This window comes from Puma concolor, chromosome A2 (genome assembly GCF_028749965.1).
Source record: "Puma concolor isolate L17-30 chromosome A2, mPumCon1.1.hap2, whole genome shotgun sequence".
NCBI lineage: Eukaryota > Metazoa > Chordata > Mammalia > Carnivora > Felidae > Puma > Puma concolor.
The window spans coordinates 7301214-7314669 of record NC_141668.1 but is presented as its reverse complement, the minus strand read 5'-3'; the positions used below and the strand labels follow the sequence as shown (position 1 = coordinate 7314669).

At 60.9% G+C, this 13456-nt stretch overlaps 1 protein-coding gene across 1 annotated transcript in view; it reads left to right on the top strand.

Moving 5' to 3' along the window:
- SSPO (SCO-spondin) overlaps positions 1–13456 on the top strand; it is a gene marked incomplete at its 5' end in the record, with an annotated part of 55390 nt that overhangs the window by 25078 nt on the left and 16856 nt on the right. The window contains 23 exons of the mRNA XM_086680801.1: positions 864–1034; positions 1119–1283; positions 2007–2186; positions 2305–2427; positions 2563–2692; positions 2797–2922; positions 3099–3190; positions 4064–4237; positions 4508–4672; positions 5299–5551; positions 6495–6541; positions 6715–6885; positions 7206–7337; positions 7565–7710; positions 9075–9169; positions 9912–9964; positions 10125–10331; positions 10453–10623; positions 10729–10808; positions 12003–12172; positions 12713–12759; positions 12876–13067; positions 13158–13328. Coding sequence (XP_086536927.1) covers positions 864–1034; positions 1119–1283; positions 2007–2186; positions 2305–2427; positions 2563–2692; positions 2797–2922; positions 3099–3190; positions 4064–4237; positions 4508–4672; positions 5299–5551; positions 6495–6541; positions 6715–6885; positions 7206–7337; positions 7565–7710; positions 9075–9169; positions 9912–9964; positions 10125–10331; positions 10453–10623; positions 10729–10808; positions 12003–12172; positions 12713–12759; positions 12876–13067; positions 13158–13328 — 3261 coding nt within the window. The remainder of the gene's footprint in view (positions 1–863; positions 1035–1118; positions 1284–2006; positions 2187–2304; positions 2428–2562; positions 2693–2796; positions 2923–3098; positions 3191–4063; positions 4238–4507; positions 4673–5298; positions 5552–6494; positions 6542–6714; positions 6886–7205; positions 7338–7564; positions 7711–9074; positions 9170–9911; positions 9965–10124; positions 10332–10452; positions 10624–10728; positions 10809–12002; positions 12173–12712; positions 12760–12875; positions 13068–13157; positions 13329–13456) is intronic.

Below are 13456 nucleotides of genomic sequence, written 5' to 3'. Positions count from 1 at the left end.
TGGGAAGGAACTCTGAGGGGCTAGGGGTAGCAGAGAGTGAAAGGAGCCTGAGTGGGTAAAAACAGCTAGGAATGTGTGTGTCTTTGGGGATGGTGATGAGGGCAAATGCAGTAGGTCTTAGGTCATGGCTTGTTTCATAAACCCTGTCTGATTTTTGAGGAGACTCATCTAACCATCCATCCATCCATCCATCCATCCATCCATCCATCCATCCATATATGCATACATCCACCCACCCATCCATCTACCTACCCACCCATCCATCCGTTCATCCATCCGCTTATCCATCCATCTATCCATCCACCCACCCATCCATCTACCTACCCACCCACCCACCCATCTATCCACCCACCCATATATCCATCTATCCATCCATCCACCCACCTATCCATCCATCTATCCATCCATCCACCCACCTATCTATCCATATATCCATCCATCCATCCATCCATCCATCCATCCATCCATCCATCCCTCCACCATCCATCCATCCAAAGTAGATCACTGTGCTCAAAGCCTACTCTCTCAATCAGGAAAGGGCCACCCCAGGGAGTATGCATTCAGGAAGAGGTTACCCCAGGGAAGGAACTGTTGTTCTAGACAGCTTGATGTCTTTCTAGACCCCCCAGGAGCCATTAACAAGCAGAGAGGCTGGGTGAGAGCCTGTGCAGACCAGAGCCCATGATCTCCCCCTCACATGTAGACAGAAGGCTGTACTGAGTGTGGGAAGCTTCAGGAGGAAGGAAAGGCAGGATCTCTGGTTGACAAGTGTGTTCTGCTTTTGGCCCGAGGTTGAAGGGGCTCAGTGTATCACCCAGTCAGGAATCACTTATGTGGCTCCCTTCCCCTCACCTTGCTGGCAGCGAGCGCCGCGCCCTTCCCGGTGCCCACCACGGCCCTGCCTGGGCTGCCGGCCTCGAAAGCCCTCTGCTCCCCGAGCCAGCTGAGCTGCGATAGTGGGGAGTGCCTGCCGGCCGAGCGACGCTGTGACCTGCGGCCTGACTGCCAGGACGGCTCTGACGAGGACGGCTGTGGTACGGACCTGGCCAGGGGACACCTCTGAGGGCCCCGCTCCTGCACGAGCCCCCTCTGAGTCCTGCGCACCCATCCCCTTGCAGTGGACTGTGGGCTGGCGCCCTGGTCTGGCTGGAGCAGCTGCAGCCGCAGCTGTGGGCTGGGCCTCGCCTTCCAGCGCCGGGACCTGCTGCGGCCTCCCCTGCCTGGGGGCACCTGCCCGTCTGACAGGCTCCGCAGCCAGCCCTGCTTCGTGCAGGCCTGCCCAGGTGACTGGCACCCAGGCCTCCTCAGGACCCCGCCCCCTCTGCCCCCGGAAGGGACACCTGGGGTGGATTCCTATCCGAGACCCACCTGGGGGAGTGCCCTTGCACTCTTGGGGACCCCGGTGTCTGGGCTCCTCTCCACGACTCTAGGGGGACAGCCCCTTCTGAAGTCACAGCCTCGTACCTCCAAAGGGCTTAGGAGGAAGGCTGCCCCTGGCCTTGCCCTTTCCCTGCCTGAATGGCCCTGGATGGGTTCCTACCCTCCTCTAGTGTGGGGACTGGATCGGTAAAGCTGTTTCCACTTCAGAGTGAGGGTGTTCCCAGGCTGCGCCTAAGGCCTCCTAGCCCTTGTGTTCTGTAGGTGCGAGGGAGTAGTCCCGACCTTGCCTCTGCTCCAGAGAGGGGTTTCCCACACCTGGTCTCCTAACCTGGTTTTTTCTGCTGCCACCAGGAGGAGCCCCGCTCCAGTCTCCCCACTGCCCCAGCCCTTTTCTAGGGACCAGAGCCTTCATCCTGGGAGGCACCTAGAGATCTTTGCTCAAGTCCCTCCAAGGGGAGGTTTCCTGGGACAGGAGAAGAGCTGAGTTGAGTCCCGTGGTGCTGCCCTAGGCCACCTAGCTGGCCACCACACAGGCCCCTTCTCTACCCTGCCACCTTGCTTTCTCCAGCGCGGTCTGAGTCTCCTTGGGCTCACCTGGTCCGCCTCCATCCTTTTTCCCCCCACAGTGGCTGGGGTGTGGGCTGTGTGGGAGGCCTGGGGGCCCTGCAGCGTCTCCTGTGGGGGTGGCCACAGAAGTCGGAGGAGGAGCTGCGTGGATCCTCCGCCCAAGAATGGTGGTGCTCCCTGCCCTGGGGCCTCCCAAGAGCGGGCACCCTGTGGCTTGCAGCCCTGCACGGGTGACACAGGTAAGGGAGCAGGGCTGGGCAGGGGCATCCAGGGATGGAGCCCTGTGGGGGTGGGGCTCTTACGGAAGGTCACCGGGCCTCCTGCTACCCGCCCCACCTAGTGTCCCTCTCCCACCAGACTGTGGGCTGGGCCGTGTTCACATCAGTGCTGAGCTGTGCCAGAAGGGGCTGGTGCCACCATGTCCGCCGTCCTGCTTGGATCCTGAGGCCAACAGAACATGCAGTGGACGCTGTCTGGAAGGTGAGGCACACCCAGCAGTCAGGGTGCGGCAGACAGAGCCCTCGGGAGGAGGATACTCACCAGCCTTCGGTCTCCAGCCTCCCCGCCCCACTGCCCCCCTGCGTGGGGCTGAGTGCCCTCCTGCCTCCACCCCAGGATGCCGCTGCCCCCCTGGGCTTCTCCTCCATGATGGCCGCTGCCTGCCCCTCTCTGAGTGCCCTTGCCTGGTGGGCGAAGAGGTGAAGCAGCCGGGGGTGCCCTTCCTCCTGGACAACTGTAGCCGCTGGTGAGGATGTCTGCTGTGGCAGGGAGTGCCTGGGTCAGGGGACCAGCCCCTCTCCACACCCCCCTTCCCAGTCCTGACCTCCTCGGCCTCTCCCTCCCCTGCAGCGTGTGCGAGAAAGGGGCCCTGGTGTGCGAGCCCGGGGGCTGCCCTGTGTCCTGTGGCTGGTCAGCTTGGTCCTCCTGGGGTCCCTGTGACCGCTCCTGTGGCTCTGGAGTGCGAACTCGGTTCAGGTGTGCAGGACGGAGCCATTGTGGCGGGGGTAGGGGGCAGGGAGAGGAATATGGGAGAAGGAAGGGAAGGGGTGCTGGAGGGTGGAGAAGGTGACGGTTGGAGAACAGGTGACCGGGAAGACAGGAATGAGGGCAGGCAGAGGAGAGCGGGTGCCCAGGCCACCTATCCCCCCCAGGTCCCCTTCCAACCCTCCGGCTGCTTCTGGGGGTGCCCCGTGTGAAGGCAACAGGCAGGAGCTGCAGGCCTGCCACGTGGAATGTGGGACAGGTAGGTCAGGAGCCCGGATGGGAGCCTGCTACTCACCCCCCAACCCTCATGCCTGCCTTCCTCCTCCCAATTCCCACCCTGGGGACAGGGCATGACCGATTGGGCCGCCGGCCACCTACATGGGGTCAGTGCGGCCTTCTGGTCCAGGAGGCAGCCCCAGAAGGGGCCTTGATGCATGGGGCTTTGTCGGGGACAAGACAGAGGGTGAGGCCCAGGCGGCACCCCCCCTCCCACATGCCCAGCCCAGGCTGGTCTTGGGGGGATGGGGTGTTCTGAGAGCAGGGGTGAAGCTGGTCCTGCTGGCCGAGTGAGTGAGGGTGGGGCAGGCAATCAGGAGCACACAGATGCCAGATGAGGGAGCCCAGGCTGTTTCCCTCTTTCATGGCCCAGGGTGTCCTCAGGCAGAGCAGGTGACGGCAGAGGTCTCTGCAGGCAGATGGGACAGAGGCGAGAATAGGAGTTGTGGGTGCGAGCATGGGTCTGTGGGGTCTGGGCCAGGCTCTCATAGCAGAGGAGGGAAGGAAGAGGAAGGAATGGCTGCTGGTGCACCGACAGGTGTCTTTGGCGACTGGGGTTTCTAGCATGGAAGAGAAATGAAGGATAGGCGTTTAGAAGACTCTAGATGAGTTGATCTGGGGGAAAATGTGAGGGTGGGTGGTGGACATGAGGTGCCAGCCGAGCTCACGGGTAGAGTGTGGCCTGAGCTGGAGCTTGGCTGAGCAGGAGCTGTGCTTCGAGAGAGAGGCCTGGGCCGGGGGGGGGGGGGGGTCCTACCTTCCACTTTCGAGGGGCAGAGGCTTCTCAGACCTGACCCGGTCTCCCTCCCAGTCTGCCAGGAACCCTGTGCAGAAGGCCTGTCCTTTTCTCCTCCAGAGTCGCTGGGCTGGACGCTCTGGGAGCCCTGGTCTTCCTGCTCCAGGAGCTGCCTTACCCTTGGAGGAGGCCCTGGGTGGCGCAGTCGTTCCCGGCTCTGCCCCAGCCCCGGTGACACCTCCTGCCCAGGAGAAGCCACCCAGGAGGAGCCCTGCAGCCCCCCTGTGTGCCCAGGTGTGCCCCCTCTGTCCCCGGAGTGGCCTGGGCACTAGGGTGGGATGAGGAACAAGGGAGAAGAATGACCCCTTGGGCACCTGGGGCAGGGAGGCTAGAGCAAACCTATTGTCCCGAAGAATCTCCTCCACCCCCAGCCTGTGATTCACAGGGTGGGCCGGACCTGAAGGGACCTTTGGGACAGTCCTGGAGGTGTGGCCCTCCTGCACCCCGTCCCCTACCCGCACCTTTGCCAGCGTCCGTGATGACAAACTTGGCTCTTCCTGACAGCGCAAAGCATCTGGGGTCTGTGGGCTCCCTGGTCCACCTGCTCAGCCCCCTGTGATGGGGGCATCCAGATTCGTGGGCGCAGCTGCTCCGGCTCCACCCCTGGGGACCCCGAGTGCCAGGGACCTCACAGCCAGACCAGGGACTGCAACACGCGGCCCTGCACAGGTGCCAACCTCCCCCTAACCCTTGCCGTTCTCTACCCAGCCACGTCCAGCCAGCCCCCCGGGGATTTTGACCTCTCTCCACCCCACCTTCTCACATCACTGACCTCTGGCTCCAGGTCAGGCCATACCCTGAACTAAGAGACTCCCGGATTTCCTGTGTCTCCCTCCTCTGGCTCCCATACCCTGAGGACCGGGCACTGGTCCCCAGTCTTTGCTCCTCCCTGCCCAAGGCCTCCTTCCCAGGCATGTGGCCGAGGAGGTCAGACTGGCCTCTGGGCAGAACCACTCACTGCAGGAATTTTGAGAAGCAGGGCCAGCCCTTCTTTAGAAGCCCTTGGCCCCATTCTCCCTGTCCTTTCTCCTTTGTCCCACTCCTGGCCCAGGTGGCTTCTGTCTTCCTGCTCTACTTCCAAGGATATTTGTATTAAAGTCCGGCAAAGCTATGAATCTTTACTGGCAACCTTTCAGACACTGGAGCGAGCCTGCAAGGGAGGGGGAGTGGGAGGGGTTTCCCGTGGCTCCTCAGTCCTGCTCCCCGACCACCGGCATGTAGCTTCCCCTTGGCCCCTCCATCCCCTGGCCCTTTCCTCCTGCCCATGCTGAGACCCTCTCTGTCTGCCCGTCCAGCCCAGTGCCCAGGGGACATGGTGTTCCGTTCGGTGGAGCAGTGCCGCCAGGACGGGGGCCCCTGCCCTCAGCTGTGCCTGGCTCAGGACCCTGGGGTGGAGTGTACCAGCTTCTGCGCCCCCGGCTGCGCCTGTCCCCCTGGCCTCTTCCTGCACAATGCCAGCTGCTTGCCCCGCAGTCGGTGCCCCTGCCAGCTGCACGGGCAGCTCTACGCACCGGGAGCAGTGGCTCGGCTGGACTCCTGCAATAACTGGTAAGCTGCCAGCCCCGGGGGGGGGAGGGGGGGGGAAGGGAGGCGAAGTGGGGGGAGGTGATTTGTGAAGGAAGCAGGGGCTGGAGAGGGTCTTCTACCCTCCCTTTCAGTCACCCCTGTTTCTCTTTCCTGGATGTTGAGATCCACTGGGTTTCTGCTCAAACACCTTGAAGCCCCCAACACTCCAAGCTGACACTAGGCCCTGCTGGCAGGGGACACGCGACCCCGCCCCACCCCCGCCCCTCCCCCGCCCCACCCTGCCTTGTGCTTCTCTCATTTTTCTTTCCTTTTCTTACATTTCATTTCATTTTCTCTGTTCTTCTTGTTCCTCTTCCCTTTTCTTCCCTGTCCCCTGTCCATCCCCCGACCCCCCCCCACAGTCCCCTTCATGCTTCCTCTCCCCCACCTCTTTCTCTTTTGCTTTTTCCTTCTTCGATGCTTTTTCTGGGACTTCCACGTATTGGACGGGGGGCAACTTGAACACGTTTGTTGGAGAAAAGCAAAAGGAGAGAAAAGCACACTGTTCTTTCCAAGAGGCTCACACTGGGGTGTACTCTTTCGAAATGGCTCCTACCTGGCCCCGTAGAGCTGCTCAAAGTCCTTTCCAAACTGTGTGATAAATACAGATGGAAAGGAAAGCACGTAAAGGTGACTCCTGGATAAAAGTGTGGGACAAAGGACAGCACAGTGCCTGGGGCATCAGGGAGCCCACGGAGGGTGGAGCTAGGCGGGAGGGCCTGGGTGAGAATCCTCAGTCACCTCATGAAGTTCAAGGGGGCCACGGGGCTTTACTTTCTAGACCCTTCTGCGGGGTTTCACTTCTGTACCTTGGACTTCTGTGCCCGGCCTCGGTGGTGTGCCGGCCGTGTCCCCCTGGGGGCAGGTACATAGAGCTCCAAGGGGCGGGGCCTGATGGTGGCCATGATGGGTCCTCTTTCTGCAGCACCTGTATCTCCGGTGAGATGGTGTGCACCTCAGAGCCCTGCCCAGGTACCCCGATGCCCAGGAATCAGCAGTGGTGGGTCCTCAGGGACCACAGGGGATGCTGGCCTCTTTAGATCAACTCCTGGGGATGTCGATGGTGCCCCAGGGAAGTTGGGGACCAGGGATGACCTGACCTGGCTTCACACCCACTGTGCCCATCTCCGTACCCACCCTGGCAGTGGCCTGTGGTTGGAGCCCCTGGACCCCCTGGAGTCTCTGCAGCCACAGCTGCAACGTGGGCATTCGGCGGCGCTTCCGGGCGGGCACCGCACCCCCAGCTGCCTTTGGGGGTGCTGCGTGCCAGGGCCCCAATATGGAGGCCGAATTCTGCAGCCTGCGGCCATGTCGGGGTGAGAGCTGGGACTGAGGTCCTCAGAATCCCCCAGAGAAGAGCCAGGAAACACTCCACTCACTCCCCCCTCCAGACCCCAAGAGTGGTACAAGGGCCTAGCATAAAAGATGCCAGGAGGATGTCCCCAGAGAGCCCCGAGAGTCATTCCCTAAGAGGGGTCCTCCGTGGAGGCCAGCCCTGCTCCAGGCCAGGGAGGAGTGAGGTCTCCTGGGATGGATTGTGATCCTGTAGGTTCGAGAAAGAAGGGGTCTGGGTGGAGGAGAGGGCTGTGGTGGGTATGGGAGGTAGGGCCCGCAGTGACCTGGGCTGCCACTCCAGGTCCTCGTGGGGAGTGGGGCCCCTGGTCTCCGTGCTCCGTGCCCTGCGGCGGTGGCTACCGGAACCGCACCCGAGGCAGTGGCCCGCACAGCCTTGTGGACTTCTCCACCTGTGGTCTGCAGCCCTGTGCAGGTGAGGGCTGTCCCCACCTCCTCCACTGCTCCCGTACCCCCAGTAGTCATCCCCCCCAACCCAGCGCCCTGTCAACCCCTCCCTGTCACCCCAGGAACCCTTCTCCCTGAGCTGCCATGCAGCCTGTGACCTCCCTGGCCACATCTAGAGCCGATGCCTCTCCTGGGTTAGGAGCCCGGGAAAGAGTTTACTGTGCCTGGGCTAGTTATCAATTTCTGTGACCCCAGGGCCGGTGCCTGGCGTGTGTCCCGGGGGCCAGCGGTGGCTGGACTGTGCCCAGGGCCCTGCCTCGTGTGCAGAGCTCAGTGTCCTGCAAGGGGCTGACCAGACCTGCCACCCTGGCTGTTACTGTCCACCTGGGACGTTCCTGCTGGTGAGTGTCTTCCCTGACCTGACCTCCCAGCGACCTGGGCAGGGGAGAACCAAGGGTATGGGGCTTGAGAGTTGAGGAAAAAGCACTGAACTCAGGGGTCATGGCTCAGCTCTGCCAGCAGCCAGCAGGTGACCCTGGGTGAGACACGGTCATGCTTCCCTGGACCTCTCTTTTCCCATTTGTGAAATGGTGATAGGTCTACAAGATCTTTGTGATTCATGCCTCCTTGAGTGCTCTGTTGTCTTATGTTATCATTAGTCATTTATTGAGCACCTGTTGCATGCTTAGTCTTGCGATGGGGGCTCCACCATGGGGAGAAAGTAAAGTCTGCCCTCATGAAGCCTCTGGTCTGGGGAAACCAGACCCAGAGCGCCTAGAATGGAGGTAGAACCATCCTTACACAGGAAGTGAGCTTTGCATACTGTGGAGCTCAAAATGCAGATTGGCGGGGACTGGGTGAGTGACAGCAGGCTTCCTGGAGGAGGTGATCCTGATTTGACTGTCAGAGATTGCAGGGGGTGGAGAGCTGGAGGCGGCACTGCTGTTGGAAGGCAGGGAAGTGAGGCGGGCGCAGTGGAATTTGGACAGAAGCTTGTGGGGTGGTGGGGAGGGTTTACAGGGATAAATTTCTGGGGATAAAATTTACAGGGATAAATGTGGGGTGTGGCTAAGGGGCCAGAGTCCAGCGGGGTCTGAGTTCAAATCAGACTCTTCTTCTAGCAGCCCTGTGACCTTAGGATGCGTGCTCCCATGCCTCCGTTTCTTCATTTGTCAAGTTGGGGTAATAATGTGTCTGTTCATCAGGGTCTCTGAAATGGTGAAAGGGCCTCCCAGGGCCTGGCCCACACCTCACTACGTTTGACTTTGAATCGTGTACTGATGGGTGGCAGTTTTGTTTTTTTTTGTTTTTGTTTTTGTTTTTAATTTGAAGCATTAGCAACTTTTGTCCAAACTTCCTGTATGCATAATTTCCAAACTTCCTGTATGCATGATTTCATCGGTTTTAATTTTTTTGATGAAAACATAGAGTTGTTTTTTTTTTTTTTTTTAAAACATCGTTGCTATATGGATCACGTGTTTCGTATTTTGTTGGCTGATTTCATGGGCATTTGACAGTTCGGTCTCATGTCCTGCAATTGGAGATGGTCTTTTTCCTCCCAGAGATTGGGGGGGGGTCCATGCCCCTCCCCCACGGCTTCTGTAACTGCTGGTGCGGGTTTTCCACAGGGTGGTGACAGGTGTTTGTGGAAGGAGGCTGGGTGGCGTTGGAGGGTGGGAGCCTGAGGGGTGCTGGGTTCTGACTGCGGGGAGCGGGTTAGGCCAGACCCACCTGGAATCCAGAAAATGATGGTTTTTGATTCCAGAACAACGTGTGTGTGCCCTCCCAGGACTGCCCCTGTGCCCATGGGGGGCGCCTTTATCCCCCGGGCAGCGTGGTGCTTCGTCCGTGTGAGAACTGGTAAGACCCCCACCCCACCCGATGGTCCCGTGACCCGGGGGCACCCTGCTGTCCCTCCTCAGTGCTGGGGATGATGGCCTCCAGTGGGCCATCCCCCTGGGCCCACAGGCACAGCCGGTCAGCAATCTGGGGCCTGTGTCCACACCATCCCCACCAACCTTTCTTTTCCCACGCGTCTCTGTCTGCTGAGGCTGCAACAACCACACAGCAGACCTGGGGCTTGTCTTCTGACAGTTCAGGAGACTAGAAATCTAAGAGCAAGGAGTCAGCAGGGTGGTTCCTCCTGAGGGCCGGGAGGGAGAATCCATTCCAGAACCTTCTCTTCTGTGGTGGCTGGCGAGCCTTGGCGTCCCTTGGCTTGTAGCTGCCTTCCTGCAACCCACTCAGGTCATGATCTCATGGTTCATGGGTTCAAGCCCCGTGCTGGGCTCTGTGCTGACAGCTGGGAGCCTGGAGCCTGCTTTGGATTCTGTGTCTCCCTCTCTCTCTGCCCTTCCCCTGCTCATGCTCTGTCTCTCAAAAATAAATGAACATAAATAAATAAACAAACAAGTAAATAAATAAAGACACCAGTCATATTGGACCGTAGTGCCCTCACTGTGACTTGCTCATCTCTATAAAGACATCGTTTCCAAATCAGGTCACATTCTGAATACTGGGCGTTAGGGCTTCAACGTGTGAATTTGGGGGAATACACTTCAGCCTGTGACAGCGCCTCCGAACTTCTGCTGTTTTCTTCCAGCTCCTGTGTTTCTGGGCTCATCACCAACTGCACCTCCTGGCCCTGTGAGGAGGGTGAGGAAGGGGCCTTGCACCTGACTGTGCCCCCTGCTTGCTCCCCACCAGGGGCAGAGTTGGGGGAAGGGAGAAGGGGTGCTCTGCCCAGGCCAGTGCCTCCAGCCTGTGCTCACTTCATCCTCTCTCTCTCTCGGCCTTTCCCTCGTCTGTACCCCAGGTCAGCCCGTGTGGTCCCCCTGGACCCCGTGGAGCGAGTGCTCGGCCTCCTGTGGCCCTGCCCGACGCCACCGGCACCGTTTCTGCACCAGGCCCCCCACAGCGGAACCATCCATCCTGGGGCTGCCGTCCCCACTGACCTTGCCTACGCCTCTTTGCCCAGGCTCCGATGCTGAGGAAGAGCACTGCCTCCTGGCAGCATGTGACCGTGAGTCCCGTGGTGCCCAGGATGGTGCCCTCCATGCCCTGTGGATACCTGCTGCCTTGCGCCAGCTGGCCCCCAGCCCTGGCCGGCCCCTCCCCCAGCTGCTCTTTTGCTGTCATCCCAGGAGCTGGGGGCTGGGGTCCTTGGGGGCCCTGGTCCAGCTGTAGCCGGAGCTGTGGGGGGGGCCTGCGGAGCCGGATGCGAGCCTGTGACCAGCCCCCACCCCAGGGCCTGGGGGATTACTGCGAGGGGCCTCGGGCCCAGGGAGAGGCCTGCCAGGCCCTGCCATGCCCAGGTACCTGCCAGGAACGGGGCACAGGGGTCAGGGAACACTATGGAGAGATGGGCTGGGGTGGGCGGCACCCACATGGCTCTCAACCCACCCTGTCCCCTTCCCCAGTGACCAACTGCACCACCATTCAAGGGGCTGAGTACAGCCCCTGTGGCCCTCCCTGTCCTCGCTCCTGTGACGATCTTGTGGTGAGTCTGGCTCCCTCGGAATGCCTGCCTGACCTCTGGCCCCAAGCGTTACTTTGCAGGAGGGCAGGGTGCGGCTTTGGGTCATGACCTCTTTGGGCCTGGGGCAGCCTGGCACTGGTGAGGAGGGATGGGGTCAGTGCCCATCAGACTGGCTCCCCTTTGTTCCAGAGACCGTCTCAGGAGTGAACCTCACCCAGCAGCCCATCAAGCCTTTCTCGATTTAGACATTTTATTACAAAGATTCCATAAACACAGAGGGAGGGGAGATCATTCCATTACATCATCTCAAACACCGTGAGCCTTTTGGCGCATACACCCTGATTCTGAGTGTACGTGTGCTTGTGTGTGAGCCTTCATGGAATGCCTGTCCAGGACCATGGAGAGGGACAGAGGCAGGCGCAGACAGGGTCTCTGACCCACGGAGCCTGCAGCAGTGTGGCGCGGAAGCTGGCCTGAATCAAGGATGCCGAAGGGACAGCCTTGGGGCCCTGTGCAGGGCCCTGTCTGAGAGGGTCAGGCAGGAGCTGCACAGGGTGAGCTGGGAGGAAGGAGGACAAGTTCTTGGCTCCCAGCTTCCCCAGGGGACCCTACCTCCTTCCCAAATGACTCCCCCCTCCCCCCGCCCCAAGCCAGCTTCCATTGCCCTGCTCCCTGCGTTCTGGGAGATGCCTCGGTTCCCAGACACTAACCAGGTCCCCCATGGAACCCTCCACAGGATTCACATTTGGAGGACACTCCCACCCAGGGAAGCCCTTCGTGGTCTCTCCTCCCCTGGGGAGGGGACACGACTGAAAATGTTTTATTTTATATATAAAATTTTTTTTAATGTTTATTTTTGAGAGAGGAAGAGAGAGAGGGCAAGCAGGGAAGGGGCGGGGGGTGGGGGGCGCGGGGGACAGAGGATCCGAAGCAGGATCCAGGTTCTGTGCTGGCAGCAGAGAGCCCGATGCGGGGCTCGAACCCACGAACTGTGAGATCGTGACCTGAGCCGAAGTCGGACGCTTAACCGACTGAGCCCCCCAGGGGCCCCAGAAACCGTGTTTAGAACATGACGACGACTGCGAACTGGAGAACCACGCCTTCTGCCTCTGCACACCCCTCAGCCTCCTCCTTCGCCTCATCTTTCCCCTCCCTGCCCCTTCAGCACTGTTTTCTGCTGACCAGAGGCCCCCCCCCCAACTTGTTGCCCCCCAGCACTGCGTGTGGCACTGCCAGCCCGGCTGTTACTGCCCTCCAGGCCAGGTGCTGAGTGCTGACGGGGACTTCTGCGTGCAGCCCAGCCACTGTGGCTGCCTGGACCTGCTGAGTGGGGAGCGACACCGCTCAGGAGCTCGGCTGCTGAGGCCTGATGGCTGCAACTACTGGTGAGGCGGCCATGTGGGCAGAAAGCAGGTGCAAGGCTGAGGGTGGGGTGCGCCTGAGCTCTCCCGGGCCTCAGCTGCTGTAGGTTAGACTCCTACAATCCCCGAGGAGATGCGGGCAGGCACTCTGAAACTCTGGTCTGACGGGTGGGGAGACCGAGGCAGCCAGCTCTGTGCATCTGCTCTCTGGAAGACGTGGAAGGCTGGGTGTGTGCTCTGAGGGGAGGGCGGGGTGATAGATATGATGTTCCTCCTCGCTGGCCGGCCCCCGTTAGCAGCACACTGCCTGTGGTCACACCCCAGTAGGACGCACTGGTCAGCGACCTGCAGGGAGCCTGCAGGACACCCGAGAGGTCCCTGAATGGGACAGGGAGAAGGGTCTAGATGCTCTGGAGAATGGCGAAAGGGCATCCGAGAGCCTGAAGGGAAAGGAGGGCGTAGCGGTGAGGGGAAGGGAAGAGGCAGCCTAAGAGGGGTGCATGTGGAGAACACAGGCAGGGCTGAGCTGCTGTCCCCCTTCCTGTGCCTGCATGCCCTGCCCAGCACCTGTTCAGAGGGGAGGCTGAGCTGCACAGACCTGCCTTGCCCAGGTACGTATGTCCCAGCTCAGGGGGAGGTGAGGAAAAGCGGCCGGGGTCACAGCGAGGGCTGGGACGGGGGAAGGGATGTCTGTGCCCCAGTGCCCTTCCATTGTCCCCTGCCGCAGTGCCTGGTGGCTGGTGCCCATGGTCGGAGTGGACGGCGTGCTCCCAGCCCTGCAGGGGCCAGACGAGGACCCGCTCCAGGGCCTGTGCTTGCCCCGCCCCTCAGCACGGGGGCGCCCCGTGTCCCGGGGAAGCAGGGGAGGCAGGGGCCCAGCATCAGAAGGAGACCTGCCCCAGCTCGCCCGAGTGCCCAGGTGAGATGCCCCCACTTGTCTGCTCAAAGCTCAATAGGCCGGGCACCTCCTAGGCCTCCTAGGGCAGTTGATGCTGTCTTCCCGGCACAGTGGACGGAGCCTGGAGCCCATGGGGACTGTGGTCTTCCTGTGACGCGTGCCTGGGGCAGTCCCATCGGAGCCGGGTGTGTATCTGGCCCCCCACCCCCGAGGGAGGCAGGCCCTGCCCTGGGGGCCACAGGCAGAGTCGCCCCTGCCAGGACAATTCCACAAAATGCACAGGTAAGGGCTTCTGTAGAGGTCAGGGAGGGTCCCTTGGAAGGCTTGGGAGACACGGGCTCTGGCCTTTGTCCCCAGTATACGCATGCATGTCACTTGCTTTGAGAGGCAGCATTTAGATCCCTCACCTT